Source organism: Salmo salar, chromosome ssa14, assembly GCF_905237065.1.
Source record: "Salmo salar chromosome ssa14, Ssal_v3.1, whole genome shotgun sequence".
In the NCBI taxonomy this organism is placed as follows: domain Eukaryota; kingdom Metazoa; phylum Chordata; class Actinopteri; order Salmoniformes; family Salmonidae; genus Salmo; species Salmo salar.
In genome coordinates this window covers 71,000,085-71,022,345 of record NC_059455.1, presented here as the reverse complement: position 1 = coordinate 71,022,345, position 22,261 = coordinate 71,000,085, and the positions used below count along the sequence as shown (strand labels likewise).

General features: G+C 42.2%; 1 protein-coding gene across 3 annotated transcripts in view; it reads right to left on the bottom strand.

Moving 5' to 3' along the window:
• Positions 1–22,261, bottom strand: part of LOC106570219 (KH domain-containing, RNA-binding, signal transduction-associated protein 3) — a 156,547-nt gene that overhangs the window by 64,500 nt on the left and 69,786 nt on the right. For all 3 annotated transcript variants that reach the window (XR_001320628.2, XM_014142306.2, XM_014142307.2), the window contains exon 2: positions 21,606–21,733. Coding sequence is in view for 2 of the 3 variants with exons in the window: in XM_014142306.2 (XP_013997781.1) it covers positions 21,606–21,733 (128 nt within the window). In the remaining variant the exon portion in view is untranslated. The remainder of the gene's footprint in view (positions 1–21,605; positions 21,734–22,261) is intronic.

Sequence of the window (22,261 nt, the reverse complement as noted above, 5' to 3'; positions counted from 1 at the left end):
AAAACCTGCCCTATTTTGTTCTACACCTTACCTATGGTTTCTGTGTCTCCTGCCTGTTATTCTATCAAAACAGTAACTGTCATTGCCATGGTCATTAACTGTGATTGTCATGGTCATTAACTGTCATTGCCATGGTCGGTAACTATCATTGCCATGGTCATTAACTGTCATTGCCATGGTCAGTAACTATCCCTACCATGGTCAGTAACTGTCCTTGCCATGGTCAGTAACTGTCCTTGCCATGGTCATTAACTGTCATTGCCTTGGTCAGTAACTGTCATTCCCATGGTCAGTAACTGTCCTTGCCATGGTCAGTAACTGTCATTGCCTTGGTCAGTAACTGTCATTGTCATGGTCATTAACTGCCATTGCCATGGTCAGTAACTGTCATTGCCATGGTCAGTAACTGTCCTTGCCATGGTCAGTAACTGTCATTTCCTTGGTCAGTAACTGTCATTGTCATGGTCATTAACTGCCATTGCCATGGTCAGTAACTGTCATTGCCATGGTCAGTAACTGTCCTTGCCATGGTCAGTAACTGTCATTGCCTTGGTCAGTAACTGTCATTGTCATGGTCATTAACTGCCATTGCCATGGTCAGTAACTGTCATTGCCATGGTCAGTAACTGTCCTTGCCATGGTCAGTAACTGTCATTGCCTTGGTCAGTAACCGTCGTTGTCATGGTCAGTAACTGTCATTGCCATGGTCAGTAACTGTCATTCCCATGGTCAGTAACTGTCCTTGCCATGGTCAGTAACTGTCCTTGCCATGGTCAGTAACTGTCATTGCCTTGGTCAGTAACTGTCGTTGTCATGGTCATTAACTGTCATTGCCATGGTCAGTAACTGTCCTTGCCATGGTCAGTAACCGTCATTGCCTTGGTCAGTAACTGTCATTGTCATAGTCATTAAGTGTCATTGCCATGGTCATTAACTGTCCTTGCCATGGTCATTAAAAAGTTCCAAGGTTGCATTCAGACGTCCATTGTCCTCGTCTTGTCGTGTCCCGAGTATTTATATATTTACATCTTGTCTTCGCATATCTTTTTATATATTTTTTTTCTAAAAACTCAACCTCAAAACACTCTACAGCAACTGGCCTCATCAATTAAAAAAAAAGTATTATTTACCTCAAATCTGAAATCCACAACAGAAGCTAGCCAGAAGTTAGCCAGTTCACTAGTTAACGTTAGAATTCAGCTAACCATGGTTGGCGGTCATCAGCTGTCCCTTAGCTCGAAAAGCTATCGCCAGTTTTGTACAACGCGAAACAGACCAGAGCATACCGGACCTATTTTCTCTCCATATCCCCGGATACCTACCGCAAGCTCTGGACATTTACATCTGGATCTTGCAGCTAGCTAGCTGCTATCCGAGTGACTATTGGCTAACGTCGGTCCCGGAGCTAACATCAATTATTCCGGAGCTAGCCAGCTGAAGAGTTCCATCAGCCACTCCTGGGCTACAATCACATATCCGGACCAGTTTTACTGCCGATGTGGAACCCCTTCACGACTGGACTACGAACGTTATCTGCCCGAGGGAGTTATCCAACTGGCCCCTCCGTCGCGACGTAACCTGAACGCCCATCTGCGGCCCGTTAATTGTTAGCTGTCTTATCTGCTGCTATCTGAATAGGTCTATCGGACAATTTTCTTGGGCCACTATAACTATAACTATTTTGCCAATTGGATTGGTCCCCTCTACCCCACGGAACCCCACTAATCTTCCCGACGGAAACGCACAAGGTGGCTAAAAATCAGACCTCCCTCCATCTTCTGCCAGCTTGCTACCTATGGCCCGGCTAGCTGTCTGAATCTCACTGGACCCTTATGATCACTCGGCTAAGCATGCCTCTCCTTAATGTCAATATGCCTTGTCCATAGCTGTTCTGGTTAGTGTTTATTGGCTTATTTCACTGTAGAGCCTCTAACCCTGCTCATTATACCTTATCCAACCTTTCAGTTCCACCACCCACACATGCTATGACATCTTCTGGTTTCAATGATGGTTCTAGAGACAAAATCTCTCTCATCATCACTCAATGCCTAGGTTTACCTCCACTGTATTCACATCCTACCATATCTTTGTCTGTACATTATACCTTGAAGCTATTTTATCGCCCCAGAAACCTGCTTCTTTTACTCTCTATTCCGGACGTCATAGATGACCAATTCTCATAGCTTTTAGCCGTACCCTTATCCTACTCCTCCTCTGCTCCTCTGGCGATGTAGAGGTGAATCCAGGCCCTGCAGTGCCTAGCTCCACTCCTATTCCCCAGGCGCTCTCTTTTGATGACTTCTGTAACCGTAATAGCCTTGGTTTCATCCATGTTAACATTAGAAGCCTCCTCCCTAAGTTTGTTTTATTCACTGCTTTAGCACACTCTGCCAACCCGGATGTACTAGCCATGTCTGAATCCTGGCTTAGGAAGTCCACCAAAAACTGAAATCTTCATCCCTAACTACAACATTTTCAGACAAGATAGAATGGCTAAAGGGGGCAGTGTTGCAATCTACTGCAGGGATAGCCTACAGAGTTCTGTCCTACTATCCAGGTCTGTACCCAAACAATTTGAACTTCTACTTTTAAAAATCCATCTCTCTAAAAACAAGTCTCTCACCGTTGCCGCCTGCTATAGACCACCCTCTGCCCCCAGCTGTGCTGATTGCCCCCCATCTATCTTCAGAGCTCGTGCTGCTAGGTGACCTAAACTGGGACATGCTTAACACCCCAGCCATACTACAATCTAAGCTTGATGCCCTCAATCTCACACAAACTATCAATGAACCTACCAGGTACCACCCCAAAGCCGTAAACATGGGCACCCTCATAGATATCATCCTAACCAACTTGCCCTCTAAATACACCTCTGCTGTTTTCAACCAAGATCTCAGCGATCACTGCCTCATTGCCTGCATCCATAATTGGTCAGCGGTCAAACGACCTCCACTCATCACTGTCAAACGCTCCCTGAAACACTTCAGCGAGCAGGCCTTTCTAATCGACCTGGCCCGGGTATCCTGGAAGGATATTGACCTCATCCCATCAGTAGAGGATGCCTGGTTATTTTTTTTAAATGCCTTCCTCACCATCTTAAATAAGCATGCCCCATTCAAGAAATTTAGAACCAGGAACAGATATAGCCCTTGGTTCTCTCCAGACCTGACTGCCCTTAACCAACACAAAAACATCCTGTGGCGTTCTGCATTAGCATCGAACAGCCCCCGTGATATGCAACTTTTCAGGGAAGTTAGAAACCAATATACACAGGCAGTTAGAAAAGCCAAGGCTAGCTTTTTCAAGCAGAAATTTGCTTCCTGCAACACAAACTCAAAAAAGTTCTGGGACACTGTAAAGTCCATGGAGAATAAGAACACCTCTTCCCAGCTGCCCGCTGCACTGAGGATAGGAAACTCTTGTCACCACCGATAAATCCACTATAATTTAGAGTTTCAATAAGCATTTTTCTACGGCTGGCCATGCTTTCCACCTGGCTACCCCTACCATGGTCAACAGCATTGCACCCCCCACAGCTACTCGCCCAAGCCTTCCCCATTTCTCCTTCTCCCAAATCCAGTCAGCTGATGTTCTGAAAGAGCTGCAAAATCTGGAGCCCTACAAATCAGCTGGGCTAGACAATCTGGACCTTTTCTTTGTAAAGTTATCTGCTGAAATTGTTGCAACCCCTATTACTAGCCTGTTCAACTTCTCTTTTGTGTCGTCTGAGATTCCCAAAGATTGGAAAGCAGCTGTGGTCATCCCCCTCTTCAAAGGGGGGGACACTCTTGACCCAAACTGCTACAGACCTATATCTATCCTACCCTGCCTTTCTAAGGTCTTCGAAAGCCAAGTCAACAAACAGATTACCAACCATTTCGAATCCCACCGCACCTTATCCGCTATACAATCTGGTTTCAGAGCTGGTTATGGGTGCACCTCAGCCACGCTCAAGGTCCAAAACGATATTGTAACCGCCATCGATAAGAAACAATACTGTGCAGCCGTATTCATTGACCTGGCCAAGGCTTTCGACTCTGTCAATCACCACATCCTCATCGGCAGACTTGATAGCCTTGGTTTCTCAAATGATTGCCTCGCCTGGTACACCAACTACTTCTCTGATAGAGTTCAATGTGTGAAATCGGATGGCCTGTTGTCCGGGCCTCTGGTAGTCTCTATGGGGGTGCCACAGGGTTCAATTCTTGGGCCCACTCTCTTCTCTGTGTACATCAATGATATCGCTCTTGCTGCTGGTGAGTCTCTGATCCATCTCTACGCAGACGACACCATTCTGTATACTTCTGGCCCTTCTTTAGACACTGTGTTAACATTTTAAGGTATAGGGGGCAGTATTTTCAATTTCGGATGAAAAGCATGCCCAGAGTAAACTGCCTAATACTTGGGCCCAGAGTCAAACGTGCATATTATTAGTAGATTTGGATAGAAAACACTCTGAAGTTTCTAAAACTGTTTGAATGATGTCTGTGAGTATAACAGAACTCATACAGCAGGCAAAAACCTGAGAAAAATCCAACCAGGAAGTGGGAAATCTGATGCTTGTAGTCTTTTCAAGTCATTGCCTATCTAACACACAGTGACTTAGGGTTCATTTTGCACTTCCTAAGGCTTCCACTAGATGTCAGCAGTCTTTAGAACCTTGTTTCGGGCTTTTGCAGTGAACAGAGAGCGAACAAGAAGGCCGGGAAGTTGGTGACTCAGAAAATGACATGAGTTCATTGGCGCGCGTTCACATGATGAGGTAGCTGTGTTCCATAACGTTTTTCAAGACATTGGAATCGTCCGGTTGGAATATTATAGAAGTTTTATGTTAAAAAGGCCCTAAAGATTGATACTATACAACGTTTGACATGTTTCTACGAACGTAAATATAACTTTTTTTGACCTTTCGTCGTGAAATTTTCGGCGAGCTTCCTACATTTGGAGTAGCTTACTGAACGCGCAAACAACAAGGAGGTATTTGGACATAAATTATGGACTTTATCAAACAAAACAACATTTATTGTGGACCTGGCATTCCTGGAAGATCCTTCTGATGAAGATCATCAAAGGTAAGTGAATATTTATAATGCTATTTATGATTTTAGATGATTCTAAAATGGCGGGTATCTGTATTGCCTGATGTATTTTTCTGAGCGCCGTATTCAGATTATTGCAAAGTGTGCTTTCCCCGTGAAGCTTTTTTGAAATCTGTCACAGCGGTTGCATTAACCTGTTATGGCTAGGGGGCAGTATTTTCACGGCTGGATAAAAAACGTACCCGATTTAATCTGGTTACTACTCCTGCCCAGTAACTAGAATATGCATATAATTATTGGCTTTGGATAGAAAACACTCCAAAGTTTCTAAAACTGTTTGAATGGTGTCTGTGAGTATAACAGAACTCAAATGGCAGGTCAAAACCTGAGAGATTCCTTTACAGGAAGTGGCCTGTCTGACCATTTCTTGAACTTCTTTGCCATCTCTATCTTTTACAAAGGATCTCTGCTCTAACGTGACACTTCCTACGTCTTCCATAGGCACTCAGAGCCCGGGAAAAACCTGAAGGTCGTCATCCCAGCCCCAGGCTGAAACACATTATCGCCTTTCTCAAGTGGCCGATCAAGGGACTGTGGGCTTAGGCGCGTGACCTGGCCGCCCCCGTCTTTGTGATTTTTCCTCTGTTTGCCGAAAAGGAGATTCCCGGTCGGAATATTATCGCTTTTTTACGAGATAAATTGCATAAAAATTGATTTTAAACAGCGGTTGACATGCTTCGAAGTACGGTAATGGAATATTTAGAATTTTTTTGTCACGAATTGCGCCATGCGTGCGACCCTGATTTACCATTTCGGATAGTGTCTGGGACGCACGAATAAAACGCCGCTATTCGGATATAACGATGGATTATTTTGGACCAAACCAACATTTGTTATTGAAGTAGCAGTCCTGGGAGTGCATTCTGACGAAGACAACAAAAGGTAATCAAACTTTTATAATAGTAAATCTGATTTTGGTGAAGGCTAAACTTGCCGGGTGTCTAAATAGCTAGCCCGTGATGGCTGGGCTATGTACTTAGAATATTGCAAAATGTGCTTTCACCAAAAAGCTATTTTAAAATCGGACATATCGAGTGCATAGAGGAGTATTGTATCTATAATTCTTAAAATAATTGTTATGCTTTTTGTGAACGTTTATCATGAGTAATTTAGTAAATTGTTAGTAAATTCCCCGGAAGTTTGCGGGGGGTATGCTAGTTCTGAACGTCACATGCTAATGTAAAAAGCTGTTTTTTGATATAAATATGAACTTGATTGAACAAAACATGCATGTATTGTATAACATAATGTCCTAGGGTTGTCATCTGATGAAGATCATCAAAGGTTAGTGCTGCATTTAGCTGTCTTCTGGGTTTTTGTGACATTATATGCTAGCTTGAAAAATGGGTGTATGATTATTTCTGGCTGGGTAGTCTGCTGACATAATCTAATGTTTTGCTTTCGCTGTAAAGCCTTTTTGAAATCGGACAGTGTGGTTAGATAAAGGAGAGTCTTGTCTTTAAAATGCTGTGAAATAGTCATATGTTTGAAAAATTGAAGTTTTTGTATTTTTGAGGAATTTGTAATTCGCGCCACGCCTATCATTGGATATTGGAGCAGGTGTTCCGCTAGTGGAACGTCTAGATGTAAGAGGTTAAGGAGATGTTTATCTATAATTCTTTGAATAACAATTTTATATTTTATCAACGTTTATGAGTATTTTTGTAAATTGTTGTGCTGTCAGTTTTGGAGGCGAAATATTTTCTGAACATCACGCGCCAATATAAAATGGGGTTTTTGGATATAAATATGAACTTTATCGAACAAAACATACATGTATTGTGTAACATTGAGTCCTAGGAGTGTCATCTGATGAAGATCGTCAAAAGTTAGTGCTTAATTTTAGCTGTATTTCTGGTTTTTGTGACCCCTCTCCGGCTTGGAAAATGGCTGTGTGCTTTTTATTGTGTTGGCACTGTCCTAACATAATCTAACTTTATGCTTTCGCCGTAAAGCCTTTTTGAAATTGGACAATGTGGTTGGATTAAGGAGAGGTGTATCTTCAAAATGGTGTAAAATAGTTGTATGTTTGAGAAATTTGAATTATGACATTTTGTTGTTTTGAATTTCCCGCCTTGATATTTCACCAGCTGTGTCCCGCAGGTGTTAACTTCTTTGGGATAGGTGGCAGTATTTTCACGGCCGGATAAAAAACGTACCCGATTTAATCTGGTTACTACTCCTGCCCAGAAACTAGAATATGCATATAATTAGTAGATTTGGATAGAAAACACTCTAAAGTTTCTAAAACTGTTTGAATGGTGTCTGTGAGTATAACAGAACTCATATGGCAGGCCAAAACCTGAGAAGATTCCATGCAGGAAGTGCCCTGTCTGACAATTTCTTGTCCTTCTGTTGCATCTCTATCGAAAATACAGCATCTGTGCTGTAACGTGACATTTTCTAAGGCTTCCATTGGCTCTCTAAAGCCGCCAGAAAGTGGAATGGGGTGTCTGCTGTCTCTGGGCAAAGAACAGCAGCAGAATTTGTAAGTGGTCAGCCTGGGGACAGTGAGACAGGAGATGCGCGGTCACGAGACTACTACATTTTTTTCTGTCAGCCTTTGAATGAATACAACGTTGCCCGGTTGGAATATTATCGCTATTTTACGAGAAAAATAGCATAAAAATTGATTTTAAACAGCGTTTGACATGCTTCTAAGTACGGTAACGGAATATTTGGAAATGTTTCGTCACGAAATGCGCTCGCACGTCACCCTTCGGATAGTGACCTGAACGCACGAACAAAACAGAGCTATTTGAATATAACTATGGATTATTTGGAACCAAAACAACATTTGTTGTTGAAGTAGAAGTCCTGGGAGTGCATTCTGACGAAGAACAGCAAAGGTAATCCAATTTTTCTAATAGTAATTCAGAGTTTAGTGAGTCCCAAACTTGGTGGGTGTTAAAGTAGCTAGCCGTGATGGCCGAGCTATGTACTCAGAATATTGCAAAATGTGCTTTCGCCGAAAAGCTATTTTAAAATCTGACACCGCGATTGCATAAAGGAGTTCTGTATCTATAATTCTTAAAATAATTGTTAAGTTTTTTGTAAACGTTTATCGTTTGCGGTGGGTATGCTAGTTCTGAACATCACATGCTAATGTAAAAAGCTGTTTTTTTTTATATAAATATGAACTTCATTGAACAAAACATGCATGTATTGTATAACATAATGTCCTAGGAGTGTCATCTGATGAAGATCAAAGGTTAGTGCTGCATTTAGCTGTGGTTTTGTTTTTTGTGACATTATATGCTTGCTTTGAAAATGGCTGTGTGATTTATTTTTGGCAGGGTACTCTCCTGACAGAATCTAATGTTTTGCTTTCGCTATAAAGCCTTTTTGAAATTAGACAATGTGGTTAGATTAACGAGAGTTTTGTCTTTAAAATGGTGTAAAATAGTCATATGTTTGAGAAATTGAAGTTATAGCATTTTTAAGGTATTTGTATTTCGCGCCACGCTCTACCATTGGATATTGGTGAGGCGTTCCGCTAGCGGAACGTCTGTCCCTAACAGGTTTTTAACTGTCATTGCCATGGTCATTAACTGTGAAGGTGGTAAATGACCTTTAAATGGCGTCAGACCGAGGCTCTGCATCTGTCCTCGTGCTCCTAGAACTTAGTGCTGCTTTTGATACCATCGATCACCACATTCTTTTGGAGAGATTGGAAACCCAAATTGGTCTACACGAACAAGTTCTGGCCTGGTTTAGACCTTATCTGTTGGAAATATATCAGTTTGTCTCTGTGAATGGTTTGTCCTCTGACAAATCAACTGTCAATTTTGGTGTTCCTCAAGGTTACGTTTTAGGACCACTATTGTTTTCACTATATATTTTACCTCTTGGGGATGTCATTCGAAAACATAATGTTAACTTTCACTGCTATGCGGATAACACACAGCTGTACATTTCAATGAAACATGGTGAAGCCCCAAAATTGCCCTCGCCAAAAGCCTGTGTTTCAGACATAAGGAAGTGGATGGCTGCAAACTTTCTACTTTTAAACTTGGACAAAACAGAGATGCTTGTTCTAGGTCCCAAGAAACAAAGAGATCTTCTGTTGAATCTGACAATTACTCTTGATGGTTGTACAGTCGTCTCAAATAAAACTGTGAAGGACCTCAGCCTTACTCTGGACCCTGATCTCTCTTTTGACAAACATATCAAGACTGTTTCAAGGACAGCTTTTTTCCATCTACGTAACATTGCAAAAATCAGAAACTTTCTGTCCAAAAATGATGCAGAAAAATGTATCCATGCTTTTGTTACTTCTAGGTTAGACTACTGCAATGCTCTACTTTCCGGGTACCCGGATAAAGCACTAAATAAACTTCAGTTAGTGCTAAATACGACTGCTAGAATCCTGACTAGAACCAAAATAATTGATCATATTACTCCAGTGCTAGCCTCCCTACACTGGCTTCCTGTTAAGGCAAGGGCTGATTTCAAGATTTTACTGCTAACCTACAAAGCATTACATGGGCTTGCTCCTACCTATCTTTTTCCGATTTGGTCCTGCCGTACATACCTACACGTACGCTACGGTCACAGGACGCAGGCCTCCTAATTGTCCCTAGAATTTCTACGCAAACAGCTGGAGGCAGGGCTTTCTGCTATAGAGCTCCATTTTTATGGAATGGTCTGCCTACCCATCTGAGAGACACAGACTCGGTCTCAACCTTTAAGTCTTTACTGAAGACTCATCTCTTCAGTAGGTCATATGATTGAGTGTAGTCTGGCCCAGGAGTGTGAAGGTGAGCAGAAAGGCTCTGGAAGGCTCTGCTGTCTCTGCCTGGCCGGTTCCCCTCTCTCCACTGTGATTCTCTGCCTCTAACCCTTTTACAGGGGCTGAGTCACTGGCTTACTGGTGCTCTTCCATGCCGTCCCTAGGAGGGGTGTGTCACTTGAGTGGGTTGAGTCACTGACGTGGTCTTCCTGTCTGGGTTGGCGCCCCCCTTGGGTTGTGCCATGGCCTAGATCTTTGTGGGCTATACTCGGACTTGTCTCAGGATGGTAAGTTGGTGGTTGAAGATATCCCTCTAGTGGTGTGGGGGCTGCTTTGGCAAAGTGGGTGGGGTTATATCCTGCCTGTTTGGCCCTGTCCGGGAGTATCATCGGATGGGGCCACAGTGTCTCCTGACCCCTCCTGTCTCAGCCTCCAGTATTTATGCTGGAGTAGTTTATGTGTCGGGGGACTAGGGTCAGTTTGTTACATCTGGAGTATTTTACCTGTCTTATCCGGTGTCCTGTGTGAATTTAAGTATGCTCTCTCTAATTCTCTCTTTCTCTCTTTCTTTCTTTCTTTCTTTCTTTCTTTCTTTCTCTCTTTCTTTCTTTCTCTCTCTCGGAGGACCTGAGCCCTAGGACCATGCCTCAGTACTACCTGGCATGATGACTCCTTGCTGTACCCAGTCCACCTGACTGGGTACAGCAAGGTACGTGCTGCTGCTCCAGTTTCAACTGTTCTGCCTGCGGCTATGGAACCCTGACCTGTTCACCGGACGTGCTACCTGTCCCAGACCTGCTGTTTTCAACTCTCTAGAGACAGCAGGAGCGGTAGAGATACTCTCAATGATCGGCTATGAAAAGCCAATTGACATTTACTCTTGAGGTGCTGACTTGTTGCACCCTCGACAACTACTGCGATTATTATTATTTGACCATGCTGGTCATTTATGAACATTTGAACATCTTGGCCATGTTCTGTTATAATCGCCAACCGGCACAGCCAGAAGAGGACTGGACACCCTTCATAGCCTGGTTCCTCTCTAAATTTCTTCCTAGGTTTTTGCCTTTCTAGGGAGTTTTTCCTAGCCACCGTGCTTCTACACCTGCATTGCTTGCTGTTTGAGGTTTTAGGCTGGGTTTCTGTATAGCACTTTGAGATATCAGCTGATGTAAGAAGGGCTATTTAGACACATTTGATTTTATTTTATTTGATTAACTGTCATTGCTATGGTCATTAACTGTCCTTGCCATGGTCATTAACTGTCCTTGCCATGGTCATTAACTGTCATTGTTAAGGTCATTAACTGCCATTGCCATGGTCATTAACTGTCATTGCCATGGTCATTAACTCTCATTGCCTTAGTCAGTAACTGTCATTGCCATTGTCATTAACTGTCATTACCATGGTCATTAACTGTCCTTGCCATAGTCATTAACTGTCCTTTCTATGGTCATTAACTGTCACTGCCATGATCATTAACTGTCATTGCCATGGTCATTAACTGTCCTTGCCATGGTCATTAACTTCTATTTCCATGGTCATTAACTGTCCTTGCCATGGTCATTAACTGTCCTTGCCATGGTCATTAACTGTCATTACCATGGTCATTAACTGTCATTGCCATGGTCATTAACTGTCATTGTCATGGTCATTAACTGTCATTGCCATGGTCATTAACTGTCGTTGCCATGGTCATTAACTGTCATTGCCATGGTCATTAACTGTCCTTGCCATGGTCATTAACTGCCATGGTCATTAATTGTTATTGCCTTGGTCAGTAACTGTCAATGCCATGGTCATTAACTGTCCTTGCCATGGTCAGTAACTGTCAATGCCATGGTCATTAACTGTCCTTGCCATGGTCATTAACTGCTATTGCCTTGGTCATTAACTGTTATTGCCTTGGTCAGTAACTGTCATTGCCATGGTCATTAACTGTCCTTGCCATAGTCATTAACTGTCCTTGCCATGGTCATTAATTGTCAATTCCATGGCCATTAACTGTCATTGCCATGGTCATTAACTGTCATTTTCATGGTCATTAACTGTCCTTGCCATGGTCATTAACTGTCATTGCCATGGTAATTAACTGTTATTGCCTTGGTCAGTAACTGTTATTGCCTTGGTCAGTAACTGTCATTGCCATTGTCATTAACTGTCATTGCCATGGTCAGTAACTGTCATTTTCATGGTCAGTTGCATGCAGTGCACTCAGGTGAACTCAGGCCATATGGCTGTATATTGTCAGTTTCACTACTGTGCTCGTATCCAGGCCTACATATATGCTAACACCAGTTAAATTCCCCTCATTACTTTTGTACACAGGGTCTACAGATGCTGAGGCTACATAAAAGGTGCCAAAGGTATCTGAAAGTCCATTATGTTGACAAATAGCCAGGTTTACATCCGTCTGAGCGTGAACAGGTGGGAAAGTTTGCACCTGTTATATTCAGGGTGGAATACATCCTGTAATGTAAACAATGATTGAGCATGAGAAAATTACATAGACGTTTAATGTTTTTAGTTTTACGTTTTTTCGTTCTGTAGAATTTGTCATTTTATTAAGACAAATAACAGGAGGTATGACAGTCAGTCAGTCAGGCAGCATATCACATGCTGTTTTGGTGCTGTGCTGTGGGATGCTGTTGATTTGGTGCTTTTTTAAAGCCTAGTTATTTACAGACAGATCAAAAATATTTGCCTTGGATCTGATCTGTTTAATGCCTCTAAATGTCAGAGATAAACTTAATCTGGACATTAAACACCACCCTGTCTTTATATTTACTCATGCAAACTAAAGCCTCTCTAGCCCACATTTCACAGTACAGTACTAGCCTGGTAGAATCAGCCAGATTGCTGTGTTCGCCATTCTGTTTTACTAGACATATCAGTCTTTCTTCAATGGGTGTTTGGAATAAGTAAAAACCGGTCTGCATCCCAAATGGCACCCATCTTCCCTTTATAGTGCACTACCTTTGAGTAGAAAGTAGTGCACTATAAAGGGAATAGGATGTAATGGGACGCAACCATAGTCTGACGGGCCTGTGGTCATTTACTGCTTTTAATATCTCTAATCCATTTCCCCCAACAACAGCAGTAATCTGAACCCAGTCCAGAACTGCTGCAGTGTGGGTCCCTTACTGTCCCTGGATGGGGACTAGGAGGGGACTGTACTGCCTGGCACCGATAGTGACGGCCCATATGAGCTGAACAGTCTCTTCTTAATCATGTGTTGGCAAGAACCACTTTGCTTTGATTATGGTTACACACACACACACACACACACACTAGGATCACACTACAATCTTAGAAAAAAAGGTATTATCTGGAATCTAAAATGGTTCTTCGGCTGTCCCCATAGGAGAACCCTTTGAAGAACCATTTTTGGTTCCAGGTGAAACCCTTTCAGTTCCAGGTAGAACCCTTTTGGATTCCATGTAGAACCCTTTCCATAGAGGGTTCTACATGGAATCCAAAATAGTTCTACATGGAACCAAAAAGGGTTATCCTATGGGGACAGCTTATGAACCCCTTTGGAAACCATTTTTCTAAGAGTGTAGAGCAGGCCTACACACCCCTCTCACAGCCGTAGTTCAAGGCTGACAGAGGAGCCGTGGTGCAGAGTGGTCATCCTAACAGCAACTATAACCAAAACCACAGAATTTTCAACCACACATCTTGGAGTTGGCAGGGGATGGAGAAAGCAGGTGGAGAGATGAAGGGTTCTGTGATGATTAAAAAGTCAGAGGACACCAACCAGTAGGAACGAATCTATGATTAATCACAGCTACCCAGGGGGGTAGGGCGGACCAACATCTAACATCTTTTCATCATTTCCTGAATGCATTACTATACTGCTAGCCTGCACTGTGCTGGAGAGGAGGAGAGGAGGTGTGTGTGTATGTATGTATGTGTGTATTGCGCTGTGAGACGAGAGGAGAGGTGTGTTCAGAGAAAAGCCAGCATGCAGCGATTCTGCTGAAGACAGCAGGACAGACAGAGCCAACAGCAGAAGAATAAATCACTACTGCCATTGCTGAGGAGCGAAGAGACCCAGACACACAGAGAGACACAGAGACACACAGAGACCCAGACACACAGAGAGACACACAGAGAGACACAGAGGAGAGGAGAGACACAGAGACACACAGAGACCCAGACACACAGAGAGACACACAGAGAGACACAGAGGAGAGGAGAGACACAGAGACACACAGAGACACACAGAGACACAGACACACAGAGAGACACACAGAGAGACACAGAGGAGAGGAGAGACACAGAGACACACAGAGACACAGAGGAGAGGAGAGACTCAGACACACAGAGGGACTCACAGAGAGACACAGAGGAGAGGAGAGACACAAATACACACAGAGACAGACAGGAGAGAGGAGAGACAGACACAAAGAGACAGACACACAGAGACAGAAAGGAGAGAGGAGAGACAGACACAAAGAGACAGAGGCGCAGAGACACACAGAGACACAGACACACAGAGAGACACAGAGGATAGAAGAGACAGACACACAGAGACACATACACACAGTGAGACACAGAGGATAGAAGAGACAGACACACAGAGACACATACACACAGTGAGACACAGAGGAGAGGAGAAACACAGAGACACACAGAGACACAGACACACAGAGAGACACAGAGGATAGAAGAGACACAGAGACAGACAGAGACACAGACACACAGAGAGACACAGAGGATAGAAGAGACACAGAGACACACAGAGACACAGACACACAGAGAGACACAGAGGAGAGTAGAAACACAGAGACAGACAGAGGAGAGTAGAGACACAGAAACACAAAGGAGAAGAGAGACATACACAGAGGCACAGAGGAGAGACACAGTGGTACACAGAAAAATGTACGAGAGAAGAGAGACAGACACAGAGACAGAGACACACAGAGACATAGAGACACAGGGGAGAGAGGAGAGACATTAACACAGCCTAAACTGTAAATTAACACCTTTCTAATGGCCTTGGGTGATTACACAAATATTTATGATGGGCTGTACGTACAGTGACTTCAGAAACTATTCATACCCCTTGACTTGTTTCACATTTTGTTGTGTTACAGACAGAATTTGTTTTTCTTTTTTTCTCTTTTTTCTTTTTTCTCACCGATCTACATTTTCTCACCACTACCCCATAATGACAAATTGAAAACATGTTTTTGTAAATTGTTGCACATTTGTTAACAACGAAATACAGAAATATCTAATTTACATAAGTATTCACACCCGTGTCAATACTTTGCAGTAGTACTTTTAGCAACGACTACAGCTGTGTCTTTTGGGATAAGTCTCTAAGAGCTTTGCACGCCTGGATTGTACAATATTTGTCCATTATTCTTTTAAAAATTCTTCAACCTCTGTCAAGTAGATTGTTGATCATTGCTAGACAGCAATTTTCAGGTCTTGCCATAAGCCACAAGCCAATTCAAGTCAAAACTGTAGCTAGGCCACTCAGGAAGATCCTAAAAAACTCCCTAGACAAGCATACCCATAACATGATGCAGCCACCACCATGCTTGAACATTTGAAGAGTGATACTCAGTGATATGTTGTGTTGGATTTGCCCCAGACATAATGCTTTGTATTCAGGACAAAAGTAAATTTCTTTGTCACATTTCTTTACAGTACTACCTTAGTGCCTTGTTGCAAACAGGATGCATGTTTTGGATCATTTTTTATTATACCTTCTTTTCACTCTGTAATTTAGGTTAGTATTATGGCATAACTACAATGTTGATCCATCCTCAGTTTTCTCGTATCACAACCATTAAACTCCGTAACTGATTTACAATCACCATCACCAAAATCACCATAGTGAAATCAATGAGTGGTTTCCTTCCTCTCCGGCAACTGAGTTAGGAAGGACACCTGTATCTTTGTAGTAACTGGGTGTATTGATACAGCATCCAAAGCCAAATTAATAACTTCACCATGCTCAAAGGGATATTCAGCATTTGCTTTTTTTTTACACACATCTCTCAATCGGTGCGCTTCTTTGTGAGGCATTGAACCTCCCGGGTCTTTGTGGTTGAATCTGTGCTTGAAATTCATTACTGGATTAAGGGACCTTGCAGATAATTGTATGTGTGGGGTACAGTCATTCAAAAATAATGTTAACCACTATAATTGAACACGGAATGAGTCCATGCAACTTATTATGCAATTTGTTAAGGACATTTGTACTTCTGAACTTCTTTAGGGATGCCATAACAAAGGTGTTGAATACTTAATGACTCAAGACATTTCAGCCTTGATTTTTTTAAATTAATTTCTCAAATGTTCTACACACAAAATTCCACTTTGACTTTATGGGGTATTGTGTGTAAATCAGTGACAAAATATCTCTATTTAAACTATTTTAAATTCAGTCTGTAACACAACAAAATGTGGAAAAAGTCAAGGGGTGTGAATAATGTATGGGCATGAAAAACAGGGCAGTATTTCATGGCGGTTGGCGAGATATGTTTAGTTGTTGAGAGATTGATTTATACCAATTACACAGTGAATGAGCAAACAAAATACACTGAGTGTACAAAACATTATGAACACTCTAATATTGAGTTTCTCTCAAAACAGCTTCAATTCGTCGGGGTATGGACTCTACAACGTGTCGAAAGCATTCCACAGGGCTGACTCAAATGCTTCCCACAGTTGTGTGAATTTGGCTGGATGAACCCATTCTTGATACACACGGAAATTGTTGAGCATGAAAACCCAGCAGCATTGCCGTTCTTGACAGACTAAATTCGGTGCGCCTGGTACCTACTACCATACCCCGTTCAAAGGCACTTAAATCTTTTGTCTTGCTCATTCACCCTCTGAATGGCACACATACACAATCTATGTCTCAATTATATCAAGACATAAAAGTACTTCTTTAACCTGTCTCCTCCCCTTCATCGACACTGACTAAAGTGGATTTACAGGACATCAATAAGGGATCATAGCTTTCACCTGGATTCAGCTGGTCAGTCAAAAGTAGTGCACTATATGGAATAGGGTGCCATTTGAGACACACACATGAGCTGACTAATGGGCCTCCATACTTTACATCATCTTACTCCTGAGGCACACTATTCCGTTTATTTACATATTTTTGTTGACTCATTTATATTTATTTATACGTCTCAGAACTGGCTCGAAAGTATTTATTTTTATTTTGAGCTTTGATTGTTTATCATGCACACGATAAAAGCAAAGATCTCTTGCAATTTCTTAGAACACTGCAACCAGTCTGCTCTATATACACTCAGGATGACTTTTTACTCTCAGTGGGTATTTATGAATATGTACAGTACACTACAGTACCCTCCTTGCTTTCTGAACATACTAGTCATCTTTTTAGTTCCTCATAAACCAATGCATTATTATTTTTCATAAAAAGTCAACCCTATTTCAACCCTATTGATTATTAAGAGATATTGTTAAGCAGACGAGACCCTTTGATTTCTTCTTTCATCTGTAGAGTAAAAGCATCATAGACGCTAGCAGCCCTTAACAATGCATGGGGATGATACCCCGTAGCATAGCGCAAAGACATCAAGGTACTATATACACTGAGTACACCAAACATTAAGAACACCTTCCTAATATTGAGTTGCACCCCCTCCCCTGTTTGCCCCCAGAACCGCCACAATTGTGGATAAACCTACTGTAGCAGCGTTGCAGTTCTTGACACAAACTGGTGCGCCTGGCACCTACTACCATGCCCCGTTCAAAGGCACCTAAATATTTTGTCTTGCCGATTCACCCTCTGAATGGCACACATACACAATCCCTATCTCAATTGTCTAAAGGCTTAAAAATACTTCTTTAACCTGTCTCCTCCCCTTCATCTACACTGATTGAAGTGGATTTAACAAGTGACATCAGTAAGGGATCATAGCTTTCACCTGGATTCACCTGGTCAGTCTATGTCATGGAAAGAGCAGGTGCTCCTAATGTTTTGTACACTCAGTGTATAAACAAATGCAATGAAATTGTATATTTTACAGTTAGCCTATTCCCTTTTCACATGATCCCAGATCACCCTAAAAGGTATTTCCCTATAAATTCTAACCATAGTCTTCTCAAAGGATGACTATTGAGGTATTGCAAAACAATATGTCATGCTGTTTCACATACTGTAGCTGCAGGGGTGGATTGGCCATCTGGCAATTCTGGCAAATACCAGATGGGCTGGACAATTTTTTAATTTGGTGGGCTCGCCAAAACGGACAAAAAATACATAAAAAATACAAATTTAAATTCAAAAATTAAAAAGGTGACATGGCCAGCACTCTGTGGGCCTGTTAAGATGTATTTCATTTTTTACCATGTTTTTACCATGCTTTTTTTGTTGGGGGGGTTACAGGTGCAATAGTCATGTCAATTTACACACTTAGTTTATACCACATGTACCCGTAGGTATACAGAGAAATTATCATATTGATCACACAGGATTTTGTAATAATAAAATAGATAAGAGAAACAAAAATAGGTGAGCCTACACCCCAACCCCCCATTCCATTCCCCCCAGCCCAACATTTCTCAGTTTCTGTTGTCCTAGATTCAGGGGGAAGCTGGTTCCACCATTGGGGTGCCAGGGCAGAGAAGAGTTTGGACTGGGCTGAGCGTAGGGGTGGGAGGGCCAAGAGACCTGAGGTGGCGGAACGGAGTGCTCGGGTTGGCGTGTAGGGTTTGAGCATAGCCTGAAGGTAGGAAGGGACAGTTCCTCTTGCTGTTCCGTAGGTAAGCACCATGGTCTTGTAGTGGATGCGAGCTTCGACTGGAAGCCAGTGGAATGTGCAGAGGAGTGGGGTGACATGAGAGAACCTGGGAAGGTTGAACACCAGACGGGATGCAGGATTCTGGATAAGTATCAGGTATTTGATGGCACAAGCAGGGAGCCCAGCCAACAGCGAGTTGCAGTAGTCCAGATGGGAGAGGACAAGTGCCTGGACTAGGACCTGTGCCACTTCCTGTGTTAGGTAGGGTCGTATTCTACGGATGTTGTAGAGTATCAACCTGCAGGAGTGAGTCACTGCTTGGATGTTTGCAGAGAACAACAGGGTGTTGTCCAGGCTCATGTCAAGGTTATTTGAACCCCCGGGAGGGCGACACTATGGAGTTGTCAATCGTGACAGAGTGACAGCAGAGAAGATGCTGAGACAGCACAACAGGGAGGCAAACAAAATGTCTAAAGCAAAGACACAGTTATAGTGGTGAGTTGTATCTCCAGACAGAGGAACAGTTATAGTGGTGAGTTGTATCTCCAGACAGAGGAACAGTTATAGTGGTGAGTTGTATCTCCAGACAGAGGAACAGTTATAGTGGTGAGTTGTATCTCCAGACAGAGGAACAGTTATAGTGGTGAGTTGTATCTCCAGACAGAGGAACAGTTATAGTGGTGAGTTGTATCTCCAGACAGAGGAACAGTTATAGTGGTGAGTTGTATCTCAAGTGGTGTTTTTACATATTGTATTTGTTTTAAACATGAGCTGGTAAAAAAAAGGAGGAGGACCAGTCACTGGTACAAAATTGATTGAGAAACGCTGTACTGTACTGCCAAGTCAGTGGTATGTAAAGTGATGTGGGCTGGTGTGGATAAAATGCAGGGCCAAATTCTTGTCCCTGTCTGCCCCTGTTTAGCTGCAGTCCTCTCTGCGCTTAGACATAAATCAATTCTAAGCCACTCTCACTGTATCACTAATACTTTATCACAACTGTAAATGATTACTCTGTTTTCCAGCTTCTCTATTTTCAAAGGCAAATTGGTATATAACAAGCATACATGCACAACATGCACAACCCATTCTCCATCGTAGCACAGCAATGAACTGTGCTGCTAGGTGAATATGATAATTCAGGTTGAACTCGCTTTTAACCAGTGGCCCAATTTAAGAATGTTAGGTATTTTATTTCATGGCTAAGGTATAACTTTATTTGTCCTAGAAAACCATACGTCTGGAACCTGCTCTCTGGTGTCCTTGCCTGTTTCATATTATTATAAAGCCGTGTTTTTAGAAGATGGATATAAACCCTCTGAACATGAGTCTAAACGGTCGCTTTGGGAAACGCAGCGAGCCACTTCAGTGGCGAAAGCCAAAAGGTGATGTTTGTAGTTCAGGGAGAAAACCCATTGGAGTCACAGCGATCACTCTCGCCCATTGCTACCTGTCAGATTGAACAAATTGAATTTGTCTTCCTTCGGTGGCTTGTTGAGGCTCTAAACAGCGTATTAGTGGCCCCACTTATCAAAGCTGTCAAAGCAAATGTGTTTAGCTGCACTCCTTTGAGACACAGATGGGTCTTTAGATGACATTACGTCTCCCTTTATTAATGTCATTGTAATTATTTTAGAAAGGGACAAAATGTAGCTCTCACATTCAGTTTGTTTAACTTAGAGAACACTGTAAATATCTAACCAGAGCTCCCTTGCAAAATAGCTATATTTATCAATAGGACTCACCACCACCACAAAAAAATATTGCGCCTACAAAAGTAGTGCACTAAATAGGGAATCGGGTGCCACAGCGGACTGTGTTGAAGCTCCTGCAGCTTTCTGTCCTCTGAAAGCCAGGTCATCCATCTACAGCCTCTCTCAGAGAAGACTGAGGTGAAAACCTGAGTGATGTCATCATCACCTGAGAGAGGCTTCTCTTTTTTACGCTAGCCTCTATGCTACGCTACTAGACTCCCTGTTAGTGACCCTGTGGGAACTGGCTTTCATGCAGCTGCTGTGTGGCTCCATTAAACGCCGCTGTTGATGCTGGGAGCTTTGTCTCGGAGTGGAGGGCTAGGGGGGATGAAGGGCTCTCATCACATGGCTAGATGAGCACAGCATTATCACTCAAACAGCATGGGCTATTTCATCCTGACATGGCAGTCATTCTGAGAGGTGTGCTTGTGTGTGAGTGAGTGAGTGTGTGTGTGTATGTGTGTGTGTGTGACTGTGTGTGTGGTGCAGTATGCACATGGCTCTGTTTTTATTGTTGGAGCAAAAAAGGGAAGTGCAGGTGTCTTTTTCTCCTGGTCTCTCTCTCTCTCTCTCTCTCTGTTCTTTGGCTCTTTATTGCCTATTGTTAGACTCTCTATTTATTTACAAGAAACAAATAGGTCACGGATGGTACTGAATTGGATGTGTACTGAAAATCTCTGCTTTGGCCTCGACACACCTGCATATTTTTTTCCCGGTTTGTCTTTTCAATGAAAACACGCAAGGTGGCAAATTAGACAGAAATTAAAAGACCAAGAACAATTTAAACCTAGACATCTCTGCAGGAAATAGCAACCTTTAACATGCGTCAGTAGAGAGTCATTGTCTTTGTATCAAAAGGAAAGCATAAGGGAATATCATAAGCATAAGGGAATATAAAGAGTTATAAGCACATGGAGATGTGAACAAGGTCATAAAGCTGACAGATCGGAGTCGTAGGGGTTCTGTAAAATGAAGGGTAATTTGTACTGTAATGTTATAAAAACATAAATGAGATGTTTGGAGAAGGAAATGTGATCATGGCCCAATTCTGTCATCTCTTCTTGTAGTCACTGTACTGTTTACTTATTGGTTTACTTAATTATACAGATTGCTTTTCATTGTGTAAAAATAAATACTTGAACTGTCAGACGCTTGTTGTCTGGAAGTAAAATTAAAATAGAAAAAATCCCAGAAGCTAACTGAAAATAAACCATTATTTGATAACAGCTGCACAGTATGATCTGAAAATCTTTAGCCCAAATCCAGCAGTACTTACTTTGGGAAACTGTTTGAAGGGTATTAACACTTTCTGGCCCAGCTTCATGTTCTTGTTGATGACCACGTCGATAAACTTCTCCTCTTCTTTTTCTTCTTTTTCTTCATCTTTTTGTAATTTTTCGATTTCTACAGGGAGAAAAAAAAGCAAGACGAGTCAATGACTACAAACGATTAAGACAAACATTCAAAAAGTGATCAAAGGATCAAAATATGTTTGTCCCTTTTTTTAAAGGAGTTTGTTGAACTGAAATAATAGCCTATAAGTGTTCCAGTTTGACAGTTGGTTTGTTGTCACTCAGGCTCACACCTTTTTGCTTGCTCAGTCAACTGTGAAATAGGCTCTTTTGGCAATGGTATTAATGAACTGGATATGGTTTAAATCATATCATAGTCATTCATCGTGCTCATTGGACGAAGCTCTGTCTGGTTTGTAATATTTTGCAATTTAATAGTAGGTAGATCAAATTTGAGTCTCCCAGACATTTGAATAGCTTTCATGTTTTACCTCATGAAAATTGATAATGAGGGAGTCTGCATGTAGAGAGATGAGTATATCTCCAGGGTATGGAAAATATTGGCTGTCACGGTTCCTCCCGTTTAGAGGGTAGTCTTTGATGTATTTGAAGATATAACCTTGAAGGTTCAATGAGATGG